At 42.2% G+C, this 27,825-nt stretch overlaps 1 protein-coding gene across 1 annotated transcript; it reads left to right on the forward strand.

The window, feature by feature from the left end:
* On the forward strand, positions 1-27,796 carry slc7a8a (solute carrier family 7 member 8a). Its single transcript, XM_071518264.1, has 11 exons — positions 1-928; positions 9,147-9,351; positions 12,749-12,900; positions 19,256-19,381; positions 20,850-21,003; positions 21,586-21,709; positions 22,004-22,107; positions 22,768-22,864; positions 23,166-23,315; positions 23,882-24,059; positions 24,678-27,796. The coding sequence occupies exons 1-11, from the start codon at positions 790-792 to the stop codon at positions 24,836-24,838; spliced, it is 1,590 nt and encodes a 529-aa protein (XP_071374365.1). The 5' UTR covers positions 1-789; the 3' UTR covers positions 24,839-27,796.
* The last annotated feature ends 29 nt before the right edge of the window (positions 27,797-27,825 follow it).

The following is a 27,825-nucleotide window of genomic DNA, read 5'->3' on the forward strand; positions in this document are numbered from 1 at the left end:
AGCGGCTTGCGGCGGAGCGCAGAGGATGCTCTTGTATCTCCAACTCACACCTGGAACGAGGAAACAGTGAGAGAAATCTTTTCAAAAGTCAAAAAAAGAAAAAAAGGACAGTTATTTCCTTGTGTTGACTTTGCAGTATATCTGTGGAATATGCGACTCTCGCTCGACAACTGGACTTGATCGGCCCGCGTTTTTGACAGCGACCTCTGCCACCTGTGACTCCTACAAGAGACCATTTGGTTCTCGTCTGCACTTTGTCAAATTAGACAGTTCTTGTCGGGTTCTTGTCATATTGTTACTACCTGCGACGTGGGAGACATTCATTGTTTTGATATCTTATTACAGCGTCGCAGCCGCAGACTTTGCGCTGTGAAGTGAACACAGAACACCTATTTCTTACAACGCTAAACAGGGTTGAAAGTTTACAACAGACTGCACTTTTTTTTGTTTTCCCCATATATAGCCTATATTGCATTGTAGTTTTTGTGTCGTTTTTCTTTTTTTCAATTTTTGCATCAGTGAAACCTCCAGTGGTCGCGGGTTACTGATAACGCAAACGACAATTAACTTCTTTGTTATCAGATAACTGCAGCACGTTGGACTGAACGTGTGCGCTCGCCTTGAGACGCGCAGAGACGTTTGAGGACAGACTGAGGACAGAGCACCGCGGCGAGACAAGCGGACAGCCGGCATCAGGTGCTGTGTGGGTGGCAACAAAAAAAAAAAAACAGAAAAGAAAAACACTACATCAAAAGCCGGGTAGCCCTAGCCTATAGTCCAGCCATCAAAATGACGGACGGTCCAAGACAACGGGGCAGCGCGTCGGGCTCTGCCGGGGATGCTGCCGGCGAGTCCGGGAAGGATTCCGGAGGCGGAGTGGCGCTCAAGAAGGAGATCGGCCTCGTAAGCGCCTGCGGCATTATTGTTGGTAAGTGTCTTTTATTATGTATTATTATTTCATTATCATTTATAGGAGCGACCGACACCTACCATATGGTAGATGTCTTTGAGACCTATTAACCGGTTACTCTCCCTCACCCCTCCCGCTGCTCAGTGCACCGCTATTGCTGCTGTTAATGCGTGCGTGTGCGTCTTGATGTGCGTGCGCGTGTGTACCTGGTGTGCAGGGATGGGAGAGAAAGAGTGGGAAGTGTGTATAGGTGTGTGTGTGTGTGTGTGTGTGTGTGTGTGTGTGTGCGTGAGAGAGAGAGAGAGAGAGAGAGAGAGAGAGAGAGAGAGAGGGGAGAAAGTGTGTGTAGTGCCATTTGCAAAAAGCACCTGTTTGCAGTGTGCAGGTCATTTTTTACACTCAGTTCCTAGCAGAATAAAAACTGCACCGGGATCAGATCCCACCATTTAGCTGCAGCAGGTCTGAAAATGTGGCAGGGTTGGCAGCAGATGGGGAATATAAAGTTTATGATTAATATGTGGGCGTTCAAAGATAAGGAGTCTGTATTATAACACTATAATTGCTATAATCTGCAGTCATATGCCACACACCAGCACATCAAACAGCAGTTAAATAGACAGCAGTTGCTCAATATGTAGCTTGGCACACATTAGGGCATCTGTGTGTCTAATTTGGGATATCACACATTTGTGTTACTTAAGGGATGATAATAATAGCACATACTGACTTGCTGTGTAGAAAAGTAGGGTGGCACAAAGGTGTGTGTTGTCCCAAACTAGATAAACAAATGCAATGCAAACTAACAGGGTGGAGACTGGTTGGTTTGTAACAGTAGACTTTAAACTAAACCCAGCATTTCCTCACAGCAGTCCCATGCTTTCTCCCCCTGCTGTAGTCGTTAATCAGTAAAAGCTTTCATCATGTCTTTGTAGCCGGGCCAATAATGATGATGTCGTCACACTCAAGTCATCTTTGATGCTTAAAGGATTAGCCCATTCAGAACAATTTGTTGCCTCACATGACGTAGGGTTATTGAGATGGCAACCTGGCAACACGTGGACAGTCACAACTTGGCCTGGAGCTCCTGTGGACATTTCAGTATCAGAGTCAGAAATCACTTATTTGCCAAGTCTGCTAAATGTACAGCGATAGGTCTTGGTGACTTTGATGGAGAGATGCTGTATATTATAGTACATAGTAGCACAGAGATGTGGGCAAGGGTAAACCAAGCTAAGCTCAATTTACCCACCCTTTTATTGGTAGAATAACGTTTTCCCACAGTTTCAAGCCAGTATAGATCCTCATTTTCTGAAGTGATAGCAAATATCATGTCAGACTAACAAATATACAAAATAGACATTTAGATTTGGTTCACTGGTGATCTAAATATGCCTCATTTAGACTGGTAACTACAAGCAAGGGATCATGACATAGAGTTATTCAGACGGCAACCTGGAAACACATCACACAACTTACTGCCAGGCATAGTTACATTTCTAATGTTCTAATGTTGTTTTATATATTCTTACGCAATCAATGTTTTTATCTCTTTTAAATGTATATTTAACCTATTTTAACAATATACTTTTTAAACCTTATGTAAATGCCAAGTATTTCAGATAGTCTACTCCTTCTGCAATTTGTGCATAACAACAAACAAACAACAAACATTTCAGAATCAGAGCTAATTTACTTGCCAAGTCTGCGAAATGTATAAGAATAGGTCTTGTTAACTTTGATGAAGAGATATATCGACAACTGACACAGTAACACAGTATTTACTGACACACATGGCACAGGGACAGCAGGACATTGCAGTCAGTGCAAGAAGACAGTGCTGGAGATACAATAAAAAGTGTAGGCTACTATTCATATCACACTACTTATATAGAAAATGCATTCTTTACACTACCTATAACGTCAATGAAAAAACAATCATTTACTAACAAACTTGCAGCACTGTCACTGTTGTTCCCATGCAATTACACAAGTTTATTATTTTAATGAGGCCTAAATCACAGTCTCCATCCAAGACTAATTACAATCAGTTAACTTAAAACATGGAAACCTCACGTTGCCCTAATGAGCTTATCTGCATAATAGGGGTAAACAACTCAAATACAGTGGCAGAGGTCAGTTAAGGACACTGAGTGGGCTTTTCCATTTAACCCAACCGATAAGCAAATAGAGACAACACCAGAAGATGATAGATATAAAGTCTGAGCCGTGTCGATCGATATACGAACACACACACACACACACAGGTGAAATATGGGATAGATTGTCCAGGTGGGTCCAGAGTGAATGTGTGGTCTTCGTGTTGACCTTGACAGGATGGAGGGAGGGGATGACTCACTCATGTGTTTCCATGGTAACAGGAGGAAAGGAGTGTGTGTGTGTGTGTGTGTGTGTGTGTGTGTGTTGTCCCAAGGGTTTTGCTAAGAGAGAGAGAGAAGCTGAGAACGAGAGAGCAAGAAAGAGAGGAACAACCTTGGCACATAAATGTTACAGAGAACTTGAAGACTTTGTTCTTTCTTCCTCTGTGAGTGAGAGTCTGAGAAAGCTGAAGACGAGAGGTTCAGTTTACAACTTGCTCCTTAAACCCTTTTCCCTTGAGGTTGCACTGAAAAGGCCTAATTGCTGCACTGTTGCACAGTAGAAATAGAGATGTAGGCCAGGGAAAACCAACCTGACCTCAATTTACTGTACCTACCTTATTGGTAGAATAAGAGGTAACACTTCACTTTACAATGACCTTATTCCAGTGTATTAACCTATGAAAAAGTACACATTATTACTGGGTAGGTACTTGATGAAACTGTGTTGTTACACTGTTGTAAGTACATTACGTATTAGGGAGATTTTCATCAAGTACCTACACAGTAATACTGTGTACTTACAGTACTTTTCCATAGGTTAATACACAGGTAAATACACTGGAATAAGGCCATTGTAAAGTGTTACTGAATAACGTTTTCCCACCTTTTCAAGCCAATATAAATCTTCTTGCTCTGAATTGATCACAAATATCCTGACAGACTAACAAATATAAAAATAGACGTTTAGATTTGGTTCACTGATGATATAAATATGTCTGATGTAGATTAGAAACTATGAGCAAGGGATCATTGTGTACCCTGCCAGCGTGTTTTCCCATGCAGCCCCATCTCTGAGTGTATCTATGCACCCGCATTTCTCATTTCATTGACCCACTGCCCATGCATAGATTGCTTAGACAGCCGTTCATGCAGAAACAGGCTGCCAGTGCTAAGCCGGTCATGCCATCTCAAGGGATCTTTATGGCCATCCAGAGTCCATGCGGCTCTGCGTGGTCTCCAGACTGTTCGTCCTTGGCCAAGTCACTCATTCACACTCGCTCAGCTCACATTGTCTCCTGTCATGTGACGTGAGACGTGAGGTCAGGTGACTCGACTCAGCCTGGGCCTTTGTTCTGAACATGCCCTGCCGAGTTTCCTTGAATCGGGCCCGAGCGCACGAGTACATCTCAAAGTTTTATGGGCTATGGTACGGTACAGCTGGTCAGATACCATTTACACACACACACACACACACACACTCTCACACACACGCACGCACGCACACACACACACACATATAGTGTATATACACGTACACGTACAGCCAGGAATTGGGATTAGAAGTGAACTTTTGGCCACTTGGAAGAAGGCCCCGCCCTGATAATGCTGTTTTATTAGCTTGCCCAGCTTAGCGATGTCTGAGCTGGGCTCCGCTCCATGTCTTTTCAGATGGAATTGCTGCATAGACCGTGTGCAAATCCAAACCGCCTCCTTAATTAAGAAAGATATCAAGCTCGATTTTATTCGATTTCAGTGGCTCTATGTCATTTGAAACAGAATTAATCCATAGACTCCAAATACTTAATTGACATGAATATTGATGAACCTGGACTCAATATCCTGTACTTTTTGTGCTTTGCTTGACCCCTATTTCTACATGGTCACCTGTATCGAAGCCCATAGATACAGAAAGTCCAGGATTTATGCGGTATTAAGCAGTGTTGCAATAATCTGTCTTTATATCTGTTAGCATTGCAACATTGTAATGCTTGTCTGTTGACAGCAGAGGCAAACAAATATCTGAAAGTTTTGCTAACATCCTGACAGGCAAAAATACAACATAGATGCTTTTATTTTTAATTTTTTAATTTTACCAACAATCTAAAAGTACTAGGTTTTGATTGGACTGTGTGTGTGTGTGAGAGAGAGATAGAGAGAGAGAGAGAGAGAGAGAGAGAGAGAGAGAGACCAACCAAAAGAGAATGAAGGTTCTGTCTGTAGTGAATTGTTTCAGTCTGTAGTAATTACTTAGTAATTACACACACAAACATGCACACACACATACACGTGCACATACACACATGCACATACACACATGCACATACAGAAGCACGCGGGCCTGTGGGTTCTGTCAGGACCTGGCTGGAGGCCAAGCAGCAGGTTGCCTCAGCTTGGTGGCTGTTTGAACAGGGATTTAACACTAGGAGGAAGTGGAAGGGCTAATCTAACCGGGCTTTATACACGCTGATTACAGTTATATCATAATGCTGCACACGTATACACAAACACACACATACACACTCCTGCTAATATTCTTAGTCTGCGGGTGTGTGGTGTCACTGTTTGGTTTAGAACAGTGGCCTCCAATCATGTGTCATGGAGGCCAAAGAGTAAGTCGGTTTTCATTCCAGCCAAATTCTACACCAGCTCATTTCTCTAATTAGTTCCCTCTCTCTGGCTGAAGTTGTGCTGCTGTAGTGTTTGCATTCTCCAGGCCTCCATGGCACATGACTGGACTCCACTGGTTTAGGAGATTCAAGGCGATCGACTGGACACTGATTAGTCTGTTAGCACCTGTCTGTATGGGTTCAGTATCTCTTATAGGCATTACAAAATGTCTTTACATAGTGTGTAGTGGAACTAGGGCTGCATTGTTAACTCTGAAATGACAATCCCCATTATTTTGATAGAAATTGTGATTATACTTATTAATCACAAGTATTAGTCTTGATGATTTGAGGAACAAAATTATTTCCCTGCACTTTTGGCACCTTATATCAACATCTTTACTATTTTCAACAGCAGCAGGCATTCTAAGTTAAATGAAATGTTTCAGTATGCCAGTGATTATTAATTGTGGCATGTAAAATCATAATACATGATTATACCCTCTAACCCTAACCCTTATTTATGTAGCCTAAGGTGGAGCCTCAGTCCGTTGCTGTCAAACAACATCAAAGAGGAACAGAAATCTGCTCAGAGCACATGTCTGAGACCAAGCCTCTTCCTTTGTAAAACAACAATCTAGCAACAATAGAGGACATCAAAATATCCTGCTGTAGGAGGCCCAAGGCCTGCGGAGAAATGTAAAAAGAGAAACATTTCCTCCGGAAGAATGACATGAGACGTGTGGGCAGGTCTGATTTTGACTCCTGGGGCCTCTAGAGATAGTTCTGAGTTTTTATCCACTGTTTGTCAAGGTCAGGACCAAGACTCAGCCGGTCCATCTGAACCGTAGAGAGGGAGGGAGCCAGTCGTTTGGCAACAGCAATTGTTAGAAAGGGATGTTCCCTCCTGGCCTGGCTGGAGCCAAAGGGAAGTAAAAGGACAGCAAGAACAGGAAACCTGCAGATTTCACATTACTCAGCATGTCTCACACACTCACACGCATGCATGCACACACACACGCATGCATGCACACATGCATGCACACGCTCATGAACACACAAGTAAGCAGGCACACACACACACATACACACACATGCAGACACCAAAAGTAACATGCAAGCTTGTGCATTTGCTTACACACATAAAAGCGCCCGCTCTCAGATGCATACAAGTAAAATAAAGTACAGTACAGTAAAATATGAGTTATTCAAACCAGTCAAAACCAGTATGTTAGCTTTACTCACCACTGCAGTAGTACTGAACTTTTTTCTATTGCCTAAGCCACAGAGAAAAGTGCTGAGTCAAAGCGTGACTTCTGTTTCATAGAGGGTCGAAGGTCATACACCAAGGACCCCCGCCGCCATAAAGATGTCAGCAGAGTCAGAAAAGGAATCGTTTGTTTATCATCTTTTTACCTTTTACCCGCAATCAGAGTTACATAAGCGAGAGGTCGACCTCACCGCTCCACACATGATGCATATGGAACATTTTAAAGCTTGTGGTCGCGCAAATTTGCATGTCCCCCAAACTCCCTGTGCTTTCAAGTGAACACATGTTTCTACACGTCAAGATTGCGCATTTGAGTTTTCTTAATGTTGACTGATCTGAGATAGGAGACATTTTTAGCACAGTAACGGTTTTCGGTACAATTTACAATTTACAATTTCACATTTGGCAGACGCTTTTATCCAAAGCGACTTACACATGAGATTTGCATACAACACAAGCAAGTTTCTAGATAGGAGAGAACAACGAGAGTAAGTGCTATAGAGCTAAGTTCTGGTCCAACAGGACAAAGGTGCTACGAGACAGTGCAACAAGCTAAGTTCCGGTACATGTTTCAGCACAGGAATGCTGCAAGAGTATAGGATTGCATGTCTGTATGTGAAAATATTATTATTATATGTTGACACACTATGCAATAAGATGCATATGTAACTGCATTGGCTTACATGGATTGTGGACAGAACTATATGTAATATAGTTGAGTGGGTTTTTATGCTCATGGCCTTTCTAAGTAAAGTTATAGTAGATAAATAACTATACAGACTCCACACCTCTTTTAACTTTCAAGGCAGAATGCGACAGTATCATTCATACCTTTGACTTTTGTACTGTAAAAAGCCACTCAGCCTATCATCCAGTCGGCCTGATGTGATTCAAAACATTCAACCTTTGACCCCGACACCTTATTGCTGCATGGCCCGGGTTCAAGTGTAAGCACAGTATCAGCTCAGTCGGCGGAATCTGATTGGAGGCTCCTGACCTCTCACCTCAACTTTGTCAGAACCTCATTGGACGAGAGTGAACCTGTCATTGGAGTCAGTTCGGCTTCTTTTCATGTCCGACCTGAGCCTCATCGCCCTGTTGTTCTCTCTCTCTCTCTCTCTCTCTATCTCCCTCTCTCTCTCTGTCTCTCTCTCTCTCTCTCTCTGTCTCTCTCTCTCGCTCTCTCTCTCTGTCTCCTGGCTCCTCTGTAAACTGCCTTACAGTCTGATGCTTATGGAGTCTGTCAGGACATTATTCACCTCCCTGCCTCTTCCTCTCATCCCTCCTCCCACTCTGCACTCTTTCACCCCGGTCTCCCTCTTGCTCCATCTCCTCATACTCTGTGCTAAGTCAGCAGATTACAGGCGGCCGTTCTGTCTGACGGTCTCTCTCTCTCTCTCTCTCTCTCTCTCTCTGTCTCTCTCTCTCTCTCTCCGTGACCCCATTCATTTTCCTGTTCAGTTTGTCTTTTCCTGTTCATTTTGTCTGTCTGTCTGTAGTGTGTGTAGTGGAAGTATCTGCAGAAGAATCTACCAGTGAACACTGACAGCTTTTTTTACTGTATTAACTAAAAAAATGTAGTAAGCTAGTAGTAATTACACAGTGTACCATCAGAGGTGGAAAGTAACTAAGTATATTTACTCAAGCACTCAATACTCAACACTTTACTTGAGTATTTCCATTTTGTGAGACTTTTACTCCACTACATTTCAGAGGGAAATATTGTACTTTTTACTCCACTACATTTATCTGACAGCTGGAGCTATTAGTTACTTTGCAGAAAAAGGTTTTACATGCAAAACATACGATAAGCTCATAAAATATGATGCATTGTTAGAGTTTAAACTCCCCAACAGTATATGGATTAGTTAGACCTACAACATCTAAATACTTATTACAGGTTAATGCATCAATAATTTAACACTCTGAAAGAATGAGGACTTTTACTTTTGATACTTAAATACATTTTACTGCTAATACTTCTATACTTTTACTTAAGTAAACTTTTGAATGCAGGACATAGGAAGTATTTTTCCCTTATGGTATTGCTACTTTTAGCTACTTAAGTAAAGGATTTGAGTACGTTTTCCCCCCAAACCCCCCAAACACTCATACATACACACACACACACATTTCCAACCTTCCATTACAACACTGATATGAACAATTCTCTCAGTTAATGTTGTTGCACCGGTGTCACGTTAATAACCGCTCCCCCTGAAACCTCTCCCTCCCTCCCTCCCTCCCTTTCCCCCCACCAGGTAACATCATTGGTTCGGGTATCTTCGTCAGCCCAAAGGGAGTGATGGAGAACGCCAGCTCCGTGGGTCTGGCCCTGATCGTCTGGATCATCACGGGCGTCATCACCGCCATCGGGGCGCTGTGCTATGCCGAGCTGGGCGTCACCATCCCCAAGTCAGGAGGAGACTACTCCTACGTCAAGGACATCTTCGGAGGACTGGCAGGGTAAGTTCATAGTTCAAGTTTGGTGAACAAACTGCCTAGTGTCAGTTTCATAATCACATTCAATCACCAGGTGTATTCACATGTGTTTACATATACTATTTATACAGAATAATTTGGTTCATTTCACAGAAACAGAGCAAAGGATATTGACATATATAGACGTAATGTGCTATGTAAGATAGAGGAGGTTTTAATCAACATATACAATATACAGAAAAGTACAAGGTTACATGGTTTTTAGGAGCGGGTGTTCTGTTTAAGTTTTGGACTGAGGTTCATGAGGTCTTTCAGAGAAAGGGTGCTGATCTGGGATCTGTTTTCATTGCAAAAAATGTTTAAGAACATTTTTATTTTAAGGCTTAACACAAGTGGCACAAGTTCTATTCCAAAATGCTATAGGCTAAATTTATTCTGGAAATTTAATCTGGACCCAGCCCATATCATTTTGTTATCCAGTGACATATAATCTTTGAAAACTACCAACATTTTTAAGCTATGGGTCTTTTTGTAAAAGCAGGTATCACTTTCTTTCAAATGGTGTATCTCATTTGGAATGAAACTTGTAAAGACAGACATTCTTTGCAGTGTTGACAGTGTTTCAGAGAGGACTGTTAAACCGCCAGGCATCACATCTACTGTCTTCACTATGACCCAGTTTCCCAGAGAGGGGGGGGCTCCCCTACAATTAAAGTTAATTTGACATGGGTTTAGGTGAGCATACCAACATGTCTAGATTCCTCCGTTTATCCTCTTGGATGAGCCTTCCGATATAGGTCAGGCAACTTGATCCAAAGCAGGGGGTCTTTAGCTGTTGCTTGGTCAAGTGCAGAAGGCAGACTTAGGAAAACAAAATTAAGCAAATACACTCACATATGCACACGTACAAGCGCGCGCACACACACACACACAAAGTGGATTTACAATCACTCAAAATGACTTATACAAATGCCATACCGTATGACACACAGCTCTGGGATTTTCTTTCTCAGCCCTATCACCCAGTTTAGACTTAACTTTCCTCGAGATATTAGCCCAAGATCTGTTTTGTCTTCTCCCCTTAAATGGTAATGGTTAGGTTTAAGGGGACTGTGCTTACAATAAAGGCTTGGGAACCATCCCAGGGTATATGAATGTCCTAGCAAAACAATATCGTTTGTTAGAGTTGATTTCACACACACTGTGCTTTTGCCCAGACTGTAAACATAGATTAGACCATTGTTTTTACAACTATCACAAGGATACATATTATCAAGATATTTTGGGAGAGGAATTCAACCAGACAAAACAGCCAATGATTGTTTTTTGTCCCTTTGTAGCTATCAATACACTTCAATGAACTTTTACCTCGAGAAGCTTTGTAGTTCATTGCCTCAGATGCTTGGTTTGAAGTGTTGGGGCCATACTGTTTCCCAGTGCCCTCTGTCTAGGATAAATAAGCTGTGTTCAAGGAGTGTTTGTTTTTGTTGTCCTGTTCCTTTTGTGCATGTATGAGTGTGTTTTGTAAGTGTGTGGGTGGGTGGGCGCTCATTTGTGTTTTCATGTGTGCATGGGTGTGTGTATGTGTCTACATGTATGCCTGTGTGCGTATAAAATACCAGAATACACACATCACTTTGTAGGTGTTGGGTTAAGTAAATCTCATAGAAAAAGGAAAGAGCCGGCACACTTCTATGCTCCAACAGATTTAATGGACAATGTTTCAAGCACAATGGCTCTTCATCAGGTCAAACTAATGAGGACTGTGCCACACCCATATATATATATAAACTAGATGCCACACATCACATGGTGTAATAGCACAAAATTAGTTACAAAAACATTGTCAATAGACATCTGAAATATAGCGGTATACCATAATGCATGGATGCTTAGGAAAAAGTCATATTTACACTACTTACAATATATATTTGGGCAACATATGCATAGGAATAGAGCATATAAATAAATCAGTTTGTTTCAATTAGATGGTTAATAGTCCAATTAAAGGAAATGCCCAGTGGGAAAATCCACATTCATCCCTTTCGGAGATAAAGTTTATATATTCAATATGACTCTTCTCTTCTCTACTCTTATCTATATATTCTCCTCATATAGAGGTCTTTACATGTATGTGTGTGTGTGTGTGTTTCTAAATACTTTGAGGTCTCAGTCGGCTTGGGCCTCCATTTGATCCTATATTTTTACGGTACTCACACACTAGCACACATTCCAGTGAGGCACAATCCCGTTAAGGCAGTGAGGTGTAACGATCCCTCCATAAGCTTATGGAGAATTTCGTGGAAAAGCCGTACGCCTGGTCTCATGTGGCTCTACCACTGCGCTCAGCTAAACCTCTGCCCCCTTCTGTCCTGCTAAACCTCATCTGACCTCCATGCTGTCCCTCTCACACTGTATTAATCTGTTAGTTCAGCGACCGTCCGTTCCGCTGTTGTTACGGCTTGATAGGATACTACGACATCCAGGAGGCATCCAGTGTAGTATATGACCATGAACCACTTACTGAGTGTGTTTGTGAGTGACTCACTGTCGTTGCCTGACTGCCTGTTTGCCTTTCTGTCAGTCCATGTTTTGTCCACGGTTTGCCAATATATCGGGCCAATATTGGGCTTTTATCATCAGATATCATACAGTACCTATCTCCAATATGACGGAAGTTCCTCCCTGACCACAGCTACATAAAAACAGTTCAATAATGTTTTCCTGTAAATAAATTCTTCTTTTAAAGGCAGTTCCCATACTGTTGAATAGGTGTGGAGTAGTGTGGGTTTCAATGGAGAGTTTTAAAAGCTGTTTGGTCTAAATGCTGTTGCAGAGGCTTTTCTGCCCTGACAAGAATACAATTCTGGGGGAAATACTGAATTCTTGTTGAATATTGTTGTTGTTGAATATTGGCACAAAAATCAGGTATCGACAGCTTCAAAACAAAAGTATCAGTATTATATTGCCCTTTAAAAGCCTATTTGTCACACATGGGCATTCATGTGCCTGTGGGGTATTTTAAAAGCTCTTTAGCAGGGTATAGCTGACTCGCTAGCTATGCTATCAGTCTGTTTTCATTCCTGTTAATATTACAAAGTTAGTAGTTCCTACCATTGTATAGCCTGCTGACAGGGAATTGGCCAAATATATGAAAGTTGACACGGCTAACATCATGATAGGCCAACCATAATACAAAATTGATGATGATAAATAGGTGATTTGTGTCACCGACAATCGAAAAAAAATACATGCTTTGAATGGGAATCTGCGAGCGGAAGGATGTATATGTAGCTCTCTAGTGTGTTTCTTCCTGTCAGGCCCTGCCTGTGTGCCATATTGCATTTGATCCTTACACCCCACTGTTTCTCCCATGCTTCTATGTTTGTAAACCCCCCCTCTCCACACTTGTTTTTCTCAGGTTCCTGCGTCTGTGGATCGCTGTGCTGGTGATCTACCCCACTAACCAGGCTGTGATCGCTCTGACGTTCTCCAACTACGTCCTGCAGCCCCTCTTTCCCACCTGCCTGCCGCCTGAGACCGGCCTGCGCCTGCTTGCTGCCATCTGCCTTTGTGAGTGATACAGTCTTGGCATGCTAAGTGTGTGCAGATGCTTACACACACACACACACACACACACACACACACACACACACATACACACACTTGCCGTAGCCTACAGACATTTTTCTCGAAGCAGAGCATGGCACTAATACTCTACTAATACTCTACGAACACACTAATGCTACCGTAGCTCAGTTCAAGCCCTACACAGTCAACAATGGCTAGTCAGAAGAGGGTAATTAGCTAAATACCTTTACTACCAGTTAACTTAACAAACACTACATGGATCATTAGTTAGTGTATGGTATGACTGAATTAGACTATGGATTGAATTGAATCAGAGTTCAATTGATTAGGAGAAAAAAATTACTCATACAAAGGTTTGCTGGCATGAAAGTAAAGCACTTTAAGGTTTACTGTTAAACTTAGGAGTCAACTTTTGCTTAAAAAACAGTTCTGTTTTTGAAGATATAATCACCTGTGGTTTTGAAATATTCATTGCTGAATTTCAGTTTCACATTTTTTTTTTCCACTATGGAATAAAAGTCTTCAATTAAACTGACAAAATCTACCCGCCCACTCTTACATAGACAATATGTCTCTGTTGTGTACATTTCCTGAATAACAGGTGGAGGGGATGAGATGCGTGTGGCCATTGAGATTAATGAACATGAGAGAAAAAAACAACCCTGGGGATTCAGTCCAGTCTTTAACGGTCACAGAAATGTAGCCCTTGACTCTGATAGAGCTTCCCCCCCTCCATGTTAATTTTCTGTCAAATCAGCAGTGTGCATTCCAACCGTATTTCCCTGGAGGGAAAACTGGTCGCCCTCTGTTGTTTTTAGCTGCAACCCCAACATGCTTTGACAGCACTCTCAACTCTGTGAAGATGTGCTCATTCATGAGAGAAAATGACAGACAAAAGAGAGAGAGAGAAAGAAAGACAGAGAGAGAGAGAGAGAGATTAAGGCAAATACAATTGAGGCACCAACACAGACCAGTCAACAGAACTGACACATTCAGGAAAAACGACTACTAGTTTACCCCATTTTTCTTAATCCAGATCAATATTCTCAGACCAGTTTAGAGGAGGACAAAAGGAAGACAGTATAATCTTTTGGAAATGAAATGCACCAAATCTGTAAAATATTGCATATTACAATATTGCAATATGAGAGCACTTGTTCTTCCTCTGAAATGCACTTCCCTGGTGAGTCCAGGTGAAAGCCATGACCCCTTACTGCTTTCACCTATTAAATGCACTTCAGGACTGACAGGAGGGACGTGCAGATAAAAGGGAGGAAGGTTACAGAAAGACAGCAGAAGGATTAGAAGCGCTCTTTGAATGTATAAGCTCATGGTAAACATGGATGTGCTTGTTGGGACTTGTCCAAACATGAAACATTAGCATATGCTGACCTGCTTGTGACTAGTTTCTCACTTCTGTTTTTGTGAAGGAGATTCGGTTTCGATAAATCCAAGGCAATCTATAAAAAACAATAAAAGCAGAATCAGAATCACTTTAAATTCACCAAGTAGAAGGAGTTTGACCTGGTGAATGGGTGCTGACACAGTTACAAGACAGGTACACAATTCAGGGTTGCTAGACAAATCATAAAAGTACAGGTAATGTGCTGTATGAGAGCAAACTAATAGAGAGTTAACTAGAGAGTTGGATGGATTTATCATGGATTGATTTGTCCATTTGCTTTCCCTCTGTATCCCAGTTTCTCTTCTTGTCTCCCGCTGTTTTCTTTCTGAAGCTCTCCTGTGACTTAGCCCGCGGTCACGGGTCACCCAAGGAAGGAAGAGAATAAAAGAGGTAGCCAAACAAGAGAGTAGCAGTGTACAGAGAATGTGTGAAGACAAATGGATAAATGTGTTGGCACTGACATGACAGTGGTGGAGTTGAATCCCTCAGCAAACGTCACACACACTGCTCAAATACCGCAGGCAGCCCTCAGACAGTCAGAGAGACAGGCAGGGACACAAGAGAAGAGTGTGTGTGTGTATGAGTGATTGTGCATTTCTGTGAAGCCAGCTTTGTGGAAGATAAAAAGTAAGAATAACATCCCCTCTGCTGTTTACTAGTGCTGTCTGCTCTGGCTGAACCCACAGTGTAATACCCGAAACGTCAGCCAAATCTGACCTGTCAAAGAGACGTCCCATTTTCAGATTTCCCTTGGACCCAAAAATAATAACAGATCAGTGTTTCCCCCACTGCTGAATAGGCAGGCTGAGCCACGCCGCCTAGAGGAACTGCCTCCATGCCATAAAGAATTTCATCAGCGCTGGTTTCAATGGGACGTTTTAGTGTCACATACTGTGTTTAAAGGGTGAGAGAGGATACAACTTTGCCCTTGCATTTTGTTCCGGCCACTATTGTGTTTAAATGTAAAAAAAAACTTAAATGGTAAAAAACAAAAGAGTGATTTTCGCATGTCCCTCCACACGGGGGGTGCTGGTAGGGATTCAGTGTCTTGCTCAAAGACTCTTCAGCAGGGCGGTTGCTTGCCATCATGGCGGCTCAGTCCCACGTCCTCCAGTTGAAGGGCCTGTTGCCAACAAGCAACTTTTGCACATAAAGATTGCCTCAGATTAGTTTTCCCTAAAACCGCTCTCAGAGGTGTTTTGAGGTGACACGCTACAGCAGGAATGCAACTGTAGCAATCTTGTGACATGCTGTTATTGTTCACTCGTACTTACTAACCCTGGTACTCCGTGTACCAAGTGATCCAGGGCTTCTCGATTGTTGCATTATTGTTTCTAATTACAAACAAATTGACCTGCCTCCCACTTCCAGCAGGAAGTGGGAGGCAGCATCTAAAACAAGTGAAAACACTTCATTACAGTACAGCCACTTTCATTGCCTAACTCTGGTCTGTTTTCAGCTATACTGATTTTGCAAAAGTGTCTGATTGGCTAAGCCAGCAGTGATGTAGTTTCTCTCTGAGTCAATTGGACAGATGTTGTCAGGCAGCTTTCAGCAAAAGACTTGTTGTTTTGCTAGTCTTGTTTCGCTGTTTTGTGGCTGTTAAGAGGAAAAGTGGGTGAGAGGTTAGTTGTTTCCCCTCAACTCTCTCACGTCTTTGTCATTGTCTGTTTGTGGGGGCAGCATGCTTGTATTTCTCTACGTAAGTGTTTAGATATTTCTGTGATTTCCTAACTCTATATGTCCATTGGAGAATGTTGTCTCATATTTCAATTTCATTACCTACTTACTTATGAACCCTGCCATGACCAGATTTAGCGACGCTCAAACCAGACACCGCCGGTCACCGGTTGTCCCGTCATCGCATGCTGCCGGGGGACGGTTTTCCAGGGTGTACCGTTTCAAAAACATGAGGGGGATTCTCCCTGGGGTCCGTCTCTTCCTACAGATGGTTGAAAGCCGGGGGTGGAGTGAGGGGTCGTAACTCTGTCGTGTTTTCCAGCAGCCTTGTAGTTAACTCAGCAAGTTCCATTGCACACTCGCACACACATGCACACATAACACACACTTTGTACTCAGCTTACAGACAGCTGAGCAGCCCCTCAGTCCCTGGGTTCGGAGAATGTGTCCCCAGGTGTTTACTTGCACAGCTCCAGTCGTGATCCCCTTACTCAGCCAGACTGCTAGAGATCAACAAAGAAGAGTAGGAGGGAACGCATGTTGTTGCTGTAATGCAGTACGGCGGTGAGAGATCATCTGGTCCCTGAAACAACACAGAGAGTTACTCTGAGACACTCTGTTTACTGATGAGACAGGACTGCAGTAAAGACGTTTAAGGTGTATTTACTCTGGGGTGAATGAGGATCAGTCAGTTGAATTTACTGTGGGTTACTGTGGGTGTGTGTGTGTGTATACAGTACACACGTCAAGTCATAAGCCGACCTGCTCGTGCATAGTTTCTCATTTCCTGTTTTTGTAAAGGAGATTTGGTCTAAAGCAGCAGCAATTCTGCGACTTGCCCCCTGACTGCAACCGTTGTTCTGTCTGCTGTGGTAATTTTGTTTGTGAGAAAGCCCAGACAGCTTTAGTCCTGCCCTCGTCCTGCTCTGCCCCCTTAAATACCTACAGCAAGCTAAAAACATCATAAACTATTCTCCAACAACTGTAAACAAGCCCAACCTCTATATCCCCCACCGTGCATTTGTGGCTCTTTGTTTGTATCTGTGTGTGTGTGTGTGTGTGACATCCCCCGTCCATGCACAAATGCACAGAATGTATCCATATGCACTCGTCTACAGTATGCATGTCTATTCATGTGCATCTGCCTTTGTTTGCTGGCAGAGCAGCTCAGCTCAGAGCTATTTGAGGTGATGAATGTGATCCCACAGAGTCAAACAGGCCTATTATTTAATGGCACCCCATGGGTCTGAACCCACTGCCCTATTGTACCCAGCGCTACAGATCATATCCAGTGTCTTCGCCCACGTTAGATCAGTCTCAAGCTGAAGTGAGTTGAATAGTGTTTTCAAATACCTTTTAAAGCTTGTTTACCCTTGTTTATAGGACATTACAAGACAGTACTGTACCTTTAAGTATGATAGTATTTAAAACGGTATTAATATACTTTCCTGTGGCAACTTTAAGCCCCACCCACCTGGTACTCCGTGGAAGTTAAAACAAACGCTCATAATTATCTGTGGCACATGTCTGGTTTCATGTAAGAATAGAGGTTAGAGGTTTAGCTACCGGTTTAACTACTGGAAGTAACAACTTGTCAAATGTAATAACAATGTCCACTAAAGTCAAAAAACGTTGTAAAACCTGTTAATATAATAAATTGTAATAAATAAAAATGTAACAATATCACATTATTCACCAACAATTATTACTTCATAAAGAGTGTAACATATTTTTAACTGAAGATGTAACAGCTTCTAAGTAGTACAAGATTGTAATAACATAATATAATATTACAGCATAATATTTTTATTGCATCATCAGTTAAGAATATGTTACACCCCATTATGAAGCAATACTCCCCTCATCTAGTAATAATTGCTGGTTAATGTAATAATGTGATGTGATCACATTAACTGGCAGTTTATTACATAAACATAGTACTATTTTGACCCATTTAGAGAGACATTTTACTACAGTACTTACTGGCAGTTATGACATGGAATTTTAGATTATAGAGTAAGGGATTTTACATCTGACTGTGTGGAAATTCAGAGGGTGGACAAACTACTCGACAATTATATGAATATCAAGCTCCTACAGCACGTCAAAAGAAAACCTAAGTAAGACATGAGGTGTAAGAGCTATCGGGTGAAGTTCAATGTGATGATACAGCAGTAGAATCAAAGGTCGCTGCCTTCTTTTAGCTTTTATGACACATCACACATGCCACATGTGCAGCTTTAATCTTCATTCACTCACAGACCCAGGATCAGTTATTTCACCTCGGCCTAAAGTTTGAGTTGCTGGTGCGGGTGATGTCAAACTGACCATGGATTAGCGGGAGGGAGTGACAGGTCAATGTTGCATCACGATGTGTGACTGTCACTCCTGTTACACCAAGCTCACCTTGGAACTCCACTCACTCTGTTATCACTTGTTTCTCAATTTCTCTCATTATGCCGCTGGAGTAATGTGGCTGACCTGAACTCTCATGTCATACAGGTGTCATGCTCTGTCAATGACCAGGTGTACATTCTTTACAACCATAAACAGTGTCTTAACCTTTCTCTTGGGCAATGATGGTAATCTTTTTTTTTTCCTACTACAATTTATGCAGTGGCAGTTCCTTGACAAGAGGAGGCCAATAAAGCAATGAACACATAAACCACTAATTGCATGTTAAATAGACTGGCAAGTTAGATTTGATGGTGTTCTCTACTCTTTTTTTTTTCAATTCAATTCAATTCAATTCAATTCAATTCAATTCAATTCAATTCAGCTTTCTCTACAATTGTTTTTCCATTTTAATCCGGTTCAATTCGATTTGATTCAATTCAACATTCTCTACAAATCGTTTTCCAATTCAATTCAATTCAATTCAATTCAGTGCAATTCAGTTCAATTCGGTTCAATGCAATGCAATGCAGTGCAATTCAGTTCAATTCAGTTCAGTTCAGTTCAATTCAATTCAATTCAATTCAATTCAATTCAATTCAGTTCAGTTCAATACAATTTAACATTCTCTACAATTCTTTTTCCAATTCACTTCCGTTCAATTCAACTTCAACTTCTTCAACTGAAATCACCCTTTGACTCATACAATTAACAACTTCATAAGCACCATAGCGAGCCAATACAGCCGCAGACATGCCAGGATGTCTTTTTTTTTTTTTGGGGGGGGGGGGGGGGGGGGGGGGGGTGTTCCTATGAACCAAGTGCTAACCTTGTGTCTCACTGTGTGTGTCTGTCTAGTGTTGCTGACGTGGGTGAACTGCTCCAGCGTCAGATGGGCCACAAGGGTCCAGGACATGTTCACCGCCGGCAAGCTGCTGGCCCTCGCCCTCATCATCATCATGGGCATCGTGCAGATCTGCAAGGGTAGGCTGCCCAACGCCATCTGTGCTGGTTGTGTGTGTGTGTGTGTGTGTGTGTGTGTGTGTGTGTGTGTGTGTGTGTTTGCATGCATCTTCCACTGTGTGCATCCCTGTATGCATGTGTCCATAGCACATTCCACACCATCTGTGTCTGGTGGTCTCTCTGTCCATCTGTGAGAAGAATGAAATGAGAAAGGGATAACAAACACACACACACACACACACACACACACACACACACACACACACACAGACACAGTCACTGGGGACATTTTCTGGCATTCGGTACAGTATAGAGACTCCCAATCGACGCTGTAGGGGTCAGTGAGTTTCTGGCCTGGCTCTCTGGTTAAAACTCACATTACTAATGTGGTTTTCATATCAGCGCGCCTCTGTGGGTTTGCAGTCACAACATGACTGAAGGCCAGTTATTACAGGGGCCACAGAGACTGGAGGGGGTGGCGGGTGGGAGGGGGGGGGACACAGCCTGGACAATAATCTATGTACACATCAAAAGCAAAAGGGGATTTGTGTGTGAGTGTTTGAAGATAATGAAGAGGACAAAGGATGATTTGATGGGAGACTCGGGTCGTATGAGAGGCAGAGTGTGAGAGAGAGAGAGAGCGGGTAGAGACGCTCTAATGCCTCCTGGAAGCATGCTTTATCATGGAATTTCAGGAAATAAGAAAATTTCATGAAAGAGGGGAAAGAAAGAGAGAAAAACAGGGTTCACACTGGTCATGGAATATCTGGAATAACATTGAATGTTGAGAGGGACGGGGAAATCTCAGAGAATTTTACAAATATGTCACTTTACAGGAATATACCAGAATGGATTTTACAGTGGGTTTTATACATTCATTGCATTCAATGGTGGTTTTCAGCTTCAACTGTAGTGGAAACTAGGCTGTTTACCTCTTCGGAAAAACAACATTAACAGACCAGGAAGGAATAAAATGCTGAGGTCATGGAAGCACTTTTATTTAGTAATGGAAAGTCATGGAATTTTACATCCCAGCCACAGAAAACCTTGAATAAAAGAGACAATCACGATGGTAAAATGAAGATGAACGACAAAATTTATATTGAATGCCATTACTGAGAGAAGGGAATGATATTTCTAAAAAGGGAACAAGGATAGATTTTGCTGAGACAAGCTCTATGCCAACAGTATTTACTCTGACTGACTGTGTAATTGGCGTTTGCCCTTTAAGCAGCTTTTAACCATGCTCTCTCTTTCTCTCTCTCTCTCTCTCTCTCTCTCTCCCTCTATCGTCACATAAACACACACCTCTTGATTCATATGCCATGCATGCACGCTTCCAGTCACCTCATCAATATGTATCCCTGCAATATAACAGGGAATGCATGAAAGGAATCAAATGCAAAACATTCCCCGACTGTCATGCAAAGCATTTGTGGAGAAACTAGAAATGTCGCTACATCTTTTGCGTTTTCTTCTCTCCCGTTAGGAGAGTACTACTGGTTGGAGCCGGCCAACGCCTTCGAGCCCTTCCAGGATTATGATGTGGGTTTGATAGCCTTAGCCTTCCTACAAGGCTCCTTTGCCTACGGAGGATGGAACTTCCTCAACTATGTCACAGAGGAGCTGGTGGACCCCTATGTGTAAGAAATCCGACTATCTGCCTCATACTGCTGGTCTTGCCGGGCCTGGAAACAGCATTTGAAACAGCGTTTAGACTGTGCCATGTTAAAACTTTCCACTAAAGCCAATATTAATGAAATTACCCGCCTACAGCTTTGAATGGCAGGGGGAAACGCTGCTGAATGCCACAGGAAAATAGCTGTTTTGAAAGCTGCTAGTAGATTAGCAGTGCCATACCAACTAAGCTGCCCACTTTAATCCCTGATCCAGTCCACTTTGTTAAACCGTTCTGATTTTTATTTAACTTAGCATGGGAGAAATTCTCAGTAGCTAACTATCATCCCTAATGTCTCGCCACTGACCTAGAAGCATGTCTAGGTATATAAAATTATTTCTTCATTTCCTCTCCCTTTTTTTAATATCTTTTTTCATATCCCCCCTAAATATAATTTCCATGTCTTTTTAATAACCTGGGTATCCATTAATACCCCTCCTCTAAGGCACCATTTTTAATATCCTACTTTAAATCCCCCCTGTCCCCCTCTCTCTAATTCTTCCCCCCTTCCTCGTCTCCTAAATATCTCCTGTTTTGTCGTCTGCAGGAACCTTCCCCGCGCCATCTTCATCTCCATCCCCCTGGTGACCTTCGTCTACGTCTTCGCCAACATTGCCTACGTCACGGCCATGAGTCCCCAGGAGCTGCTCGCCTCAAATGCCGTTGCCGTGGTGAGTAGCTCCGCACAGACTGAGTGACGCAGGGAGGTCCCGTGACGTCATACGAGCACACACCTCGCCAGCAGAGCGTCTCTGTCGCCCTCTTGTGGTGTCAATTGGTTAATGCCCATTATTACCTTAACATTGTTTTGATGAACTGAGCGTCTAACCATCACCTGGTGTGTCTCCCTTACTCCTCTCCCCTGCCCCCCCCCCATCCTCCCCCCTTCTCTGACCTCTTCTCCTCATTCCTGCTCCCCCCTCTCTCTCATCCGACCGCTAACCCTCATCCTCCCTCCATCCCAGACGTTTGGTGAGAAGCTGCTGGGAGTCATGGCGTGGATCATGCCCATCTCTGTGGCTCTCTCCACCTTCGGGGGAGTCAACGGTTCCCTCTTCACCTCTTCACGGTTAGTTGGCTCGCTAACAACTTCCAGACCTGATTCAAATAGAAGCTGATAGAACTAGAACAGAACTTATTTTAGTGTTTAGCACCAGATGGGGTTTACTGCCAACAGGATAAATCTAATCCAGTGTCATTTAAATTGCCACTCAAGCAGACTAGATGAGCTTTCCTCTGGTGCTTTCTGGTGCTCGGTTTTACTGGTCTATGTGGCTAACCGACCCTCTGGCTCCGAAATGAGCCAGAAAAATATTTGCAAATGCTATTTGACCTTTGACCCAGGTCTGGCAACTTCCATTCTGATCAATTTCCAATTCATTTGCGCTGTAACTTCAGCCTCCCTGCCATCCTCACCTTAACCCTCATTCTCACTCCATCTGTATCTCACTCTACAAGGCTGTTTGTCTCCCAGACTTTTGTTTTTCCAAGAAAATGTGTGCATGTAAATTCATGTAAACATTGATTATTTCATGCATTATATTTTCATGAATTTAACTGAATGTTTTAGCCACTGCATATCACTTGAGATTTCATCTCTGTTTCTCAATCTCAGTTCAGTTCAGTAGGGTTTATTGGCATGACAGGTGCTACCAAAGAAACTTAAAACAAAAAAAATAACATGATCAATTAAAGGTTTTCTCTCTCTCTCTCTCTCTCTGTCTCTCAGGTTGTTCTTTGCTGGAGCCAGAGAAGGCCACCTCCCCAGCCTGCTGGCCATGATTCATGTGAAGCGCTGCACTCCCATCCCTGCTCTGCTCTTCACTGTGAGTCCAACCCCCCCCCCCCCCCCTTCCCCCCCTTTGTTCCTTACACACCCTTACTTCTTTAACTCCTTCAGCTGAATCTGTCTTGGTCCCTCTTATCCAGTTGAGGTGGTATTAGTTTTAAAGCTGCAAACAGTAGACACTAAACAACACTAAACCTAACTAGACCTAGACAAGAAAGCAGCATCATGACAAATATTGAATTGCAGGCAAACCACAAACTTTCCAGTTTCAGTTCAGCATTGAACCAGAAACATCCAGTCTCACTGTCTCTGACCCTCCTTCCCCTCTCCTCCCCCAGTGTCTGTCCACCCTGCTGATGCTGTGCACCAGTGACATGTACACTCTCATCAACTACGTGGGCTTCATCAACTACCTCTTCTATGGAGTCACTGTCGCCGGGCAGATTGTCCTGCGCTTTAAGCAGCCTGACATGCACCGGCCAATCAAGGTGTGTTTGCATGGAGATCCTGGTACTGCACCACATGTTGACGTTGCCTTCGGCTATCATATCTATATTTTGCCCTTGCATATGCATACACTTAAAATTAATGCATAATGTAATGTTATTAACTGTCAGCCTATTAGTTCTGTTCAGCAATTTGCATATTAACTGTGTTTGTGGAGAAGCAATCAACTCTGCCCCAGAAGCAAGGCTTTCTCTCAATATATACACATCACACATGGGTCAAATAATGTTTGCAAATCCTTTTTTTGTTGTAGTTTATTTAGATGCCAGATTGGAGGGATTTGCAACATAGAATAACACAAACAAGTGGCAGAAAGTTTAGACAATCACAGGAAAATATATGACAATGTGTCTGATTGACAGCATATCTGAGACCACATGAATTTTGTGAGAAACTCCTCCCATCTTTCGAACAAACACTAGGAATTATTTGTAAATATTTCTTCCCCCAGGTCTAATCTTAATGTATAGGCGTATGCATACTGACCTTCTTCTCTCTTTCCCCCCTTCCCTCTCTCGCCTGTCCTCCGCTGTCGTCTCCCTTCCAGATCAGCCTGATATGGCCGGTCATTTACCTCTTGTTCTGGGCCTTCCTGCTCATCTTCTCCCTCTACTCTGAGCCCGTGGTGTGTGGCATCGGCCTGGCCATCATGCTTACTGGCGTCCCTGTCTATTTCCTGGGCGTCTACTGGGACAACAAGCCGCAGTGCTTCGATGCCTTCGTCGGTAGGTTGACTTAACACAGGCTGTGTGGGTTTGAGACAGCAGGACGATCTGTCAAAATAGAAGGACCATGTCTAAAAGGATAGGATAAATAACAGTCACCTGCTACTTTGGCTGGTAACTTTTTGGCCCTTTTTTTTTGATTGGATAAAATTTGAATTCTTTTGCATTTTGTGATGAATATAAACTTGATCTGTTATATCTGATTAAACAAATAACATAGAAACATAGCATTAAAAATGGTTAGGGTCAGTAAAAATTATTATTATTATTTATTAATTTTTTGTGTACTGGCCCTTGGTAGGTGAGCCAAAAAAGTTGATTTCAGACCCTGAATATAACCATAGAATAATGCATAGTAGAGGAGGAAATATATTAGAAATAGGTAAGATTTCTATTCCAAATGCTATATATCTATGTTGAAATCATCATTCAACGCCTCTAAAATACAGTGGATCCAGTCTCCAAGAGTTGCTATTAACGCATGCTCTCAAATCATTTTATGAGACTTATTTTTATGAGTCACTTATCAAATGGTGGATGTCTCATTTCATATACATCATGTGTCACTTGAAGGTTCATAACTGTCCTAAAACCCCTTGCGTGTCTCTCTTCCTCCAGACAAGATGACCTACTTGGGCCAGAAGATGTGTGTGGTGGTTTACCCGGCCGAGGGCGGCGGCAGCGCCGCAGGCAGCGGGGAGGAGGGCGAGGAGATGAAGGAGGCCAGGTCCCCGCTGTCCAAGGAGGACGGAGACACGCAAAAGTCGGCGGACTGCTAGAGCGCACGTCTTCATCTCCCACCTGCACCTGCCCCCAAATAAACAGACATATGCAGACGCACGTGTGGGCGCACACACAACACACACACACACACACACACACACGTGCACGCATACACCTGCCCTGTCTTAGTAGTAGATTTACTGATCAACACTCAACACCCCACACTTTTTCCTTTACTATTTTTACTTGGTTTTAGCATTGCATCAGCCATGAATTTCTATGCCAAATACAGTATGAGATATTTAGAGGATAATAGACCCCAAAACAACTTCTCATTTCTGTCAGGGGTCTGTCAAAAGGTGCAATGGAGAATGGTTAGTACACCAGACGTTTACTGCTCCTCCTCCATTTGCACGTCTTTCCATTTACTCTTCATCCTCCACTATTCATCATCATCATCATCATCATCCTGCTCCTCCTCCTCCCTCTCTCCCTCCACACACTCCCTGCATACTCCTACTGTAAGAGCGGCATTTTAGTATTTTTTTTTGTATCAGAAGACTCTTACTGTGCCGTGATGGATACACAAACATGTTTTTTTTGTTTTGTTTTGTTTGTTGTTGTTTTGTTTGCCACATTGTAAAATTTGCTTTGTCATGCATTCAACACCAAATACACCAAAGCTGTTTTTTGATTCTCTAAACAGAAAATCAGATTCAGATCAAGTCATTTCATGTTGTCAAGTACACTAAATACTGTCTGTTGTTTTTAAAGCTGACTGTGATTCCGATTTTTTTTTTCTTTTGTAATTGTGATAATTGTTTATATCATTTGCCTTTATTATTATTTTAGTTTTAATATGTTAATTTAGTTTTGTTGACTTTTTTCTATTCAGCATCAATTACGTTTGGGTCTATTTTTTATTCTTGCAGCTGCGGAGGTGTACACCTTAAAGCTGATGTGTGATCTGGTTATGCACCTGTCAGATACTTTGTATTGGTAAATATATTGGTAAATGGTGTACAATCAGTTCTTCATAATTGCCTTAATTAGGATATATTCTGTACTTAGGTGTCATCAGAGCATTGTTATCACTGGTGTTGAGAAATGATTCATCCTGATACTTTTTTAATTTCAAAGGAAACAACAAGCAAGTGTCCGTTTTTTGAAATCTCTCCTGGACTCTGGACACTTTTAAAATGGACACTGCAGAGATAAAAAAAACCCGTTGAAACAGACAATCCAACGTGGGCATGGACTGCTAGGATGAATAGATAGGCTAGACACGATAGTTTTAACCAACACATTTGCATTGTTACTGTTGTGCACCCCACTTCAGCAAATACCTACACCGACACGTGAATGCCTGTGGGAAAAAAGTAGTTGAAGACGGGGTTTGATTGTCTTTCATTTTGAAATCAAGTCTGTGGAGTCAGTGTTTATGGAGTCGTCTCAGTAAATCAGTCTGTCAGTAAAAGTATTTTTGTAGCTCATCTATCTGATCTGTGTTTAAATATTGACTCTGGTTGTGCTTTATTTAGGGGTCTAGAAATAGCTATTTTTGATTCAAACCAATCACTAGAAGAGATTTTAGTGCAATATTACTACAAGAAACAGAAAAACCTGAGCTTGAACCCCTGAATAAACCCATTCCATCTATGTTGTCTGGTCATAGTATTGTAGCTACAGATATATAGTATTGATATTAGAGTGGCCTATTATAGTAACAGTTCTCCTGCATACACAAACGCTCATTACTCCTGTCTTCAAGTTTTCTATATACTTTAACCTAACTATGAGCTTCTCAGGGCGTTCCCACTGCCTTCTCCTTACACACACTGCCAAAAACCTCCAGACCATGTGAACTCAGATTGCTCCTAGGCAATCCAGTCTGTTAGTGCTAATATGTTTTACTGGTGCTTTTAGAAATACATTCCTCAGGAGATAGTCTTAATCTTACATGTGTTCCCCCCCCCCCCAAAAAAAAATCAGCACCTGCAGAGAATGACAGACAGTATAATTATCAAGAATGTACCAATAGAGTTGGGCCAGTATTGTATAGGTTGCTCTAGTTAAAGTGTAAGGGGAACAGGGTGTCTTGGATGTCTCTACAAGTACAATGATGTGTTTTGTGCCTGTACGGTTCATGTATATATACACAGATGTCATGAGAGTCTGTACATTGTGTCTTAGTAAATAAAAACCACTGACAAATGTATCTCTGCGTTTATAATATAGGGCCTCACTTGTGGAATTCATATCTTCACTAATGATTGGAATTAGTTTTAACTTTTGATAAACAACAGAAACTGCAATGCACTGATTTTGGTTTCAAGATCAGTTTTACCACTTTGGCTTGCATTTGGTCTGGAACACATTTGTGTGTAAGAGCCTTGTGTAAACTAGGCCCGAAATCTTTCTCACCTCAGAAATGAAATGCTGCAACTTTGTGTCATATTGCAATGCAAATTGTACATACAGAAACTTGGGGGCTTCGTTACAAGTTCAGTAGAAGTCAAATGCTGCATGAGGTATGGATTACTCATCATAAACTTTGGAGAGATCGAGTCTAGTCAGTGAGATTAGCAGTGTTGATATTTTTTTACTGTGCCCTGCTTTCTTGCTGCCGCAGGTTTCCTGATACGCTGCAACCTCCAGTTCTTGCTTTGATACGAACCAAAACAAGCCCTCAGTGTCAGTGGAAATACACTCACTACGCTACACTATGTTGTAGCAGTCATCATGTATAAGGATAAACAATCTCAGCATTTCTACTCTTAGCAATATATTACCACACTAGGACAAACTGCCAGATATGAATGTTACTTTGAAAACATTTTCTGTACACATTTGTCTCTGATTTTAAATTGCCTTTTGCTGTTTGCAGTCTGTTGCTGTAGGTGCAGCACTTACCAGACTGAGAGCCGTTCTGACTAACATATCTGTCTAAGTCAAGTCTATTTTTGTGTTCAAAATGTTAATGTACATATTGGTGATGAGTGTATGACAAGAATAAAAATACAGTTAAGTGAATTAGACTTTT

The sequence above is a fragment of the Centroberyx affinis genome, unplaced genomic scaffold (assembly GCF_046629955.1).
Source record: "Centroberyx affinis isolate AG114_WGS23_722 - 3 ecotype Tasmania unplaced genomic scaffold, CSIRO-AGI_Caff_v1 ptg000562l_1, whole genome shotgun sequence".
NCBI lineage: Eukaryota > Metazoa > Chordata > Actinopteri > Beryciformes > Berycidae > Centroberyx > Centroberyx affinis.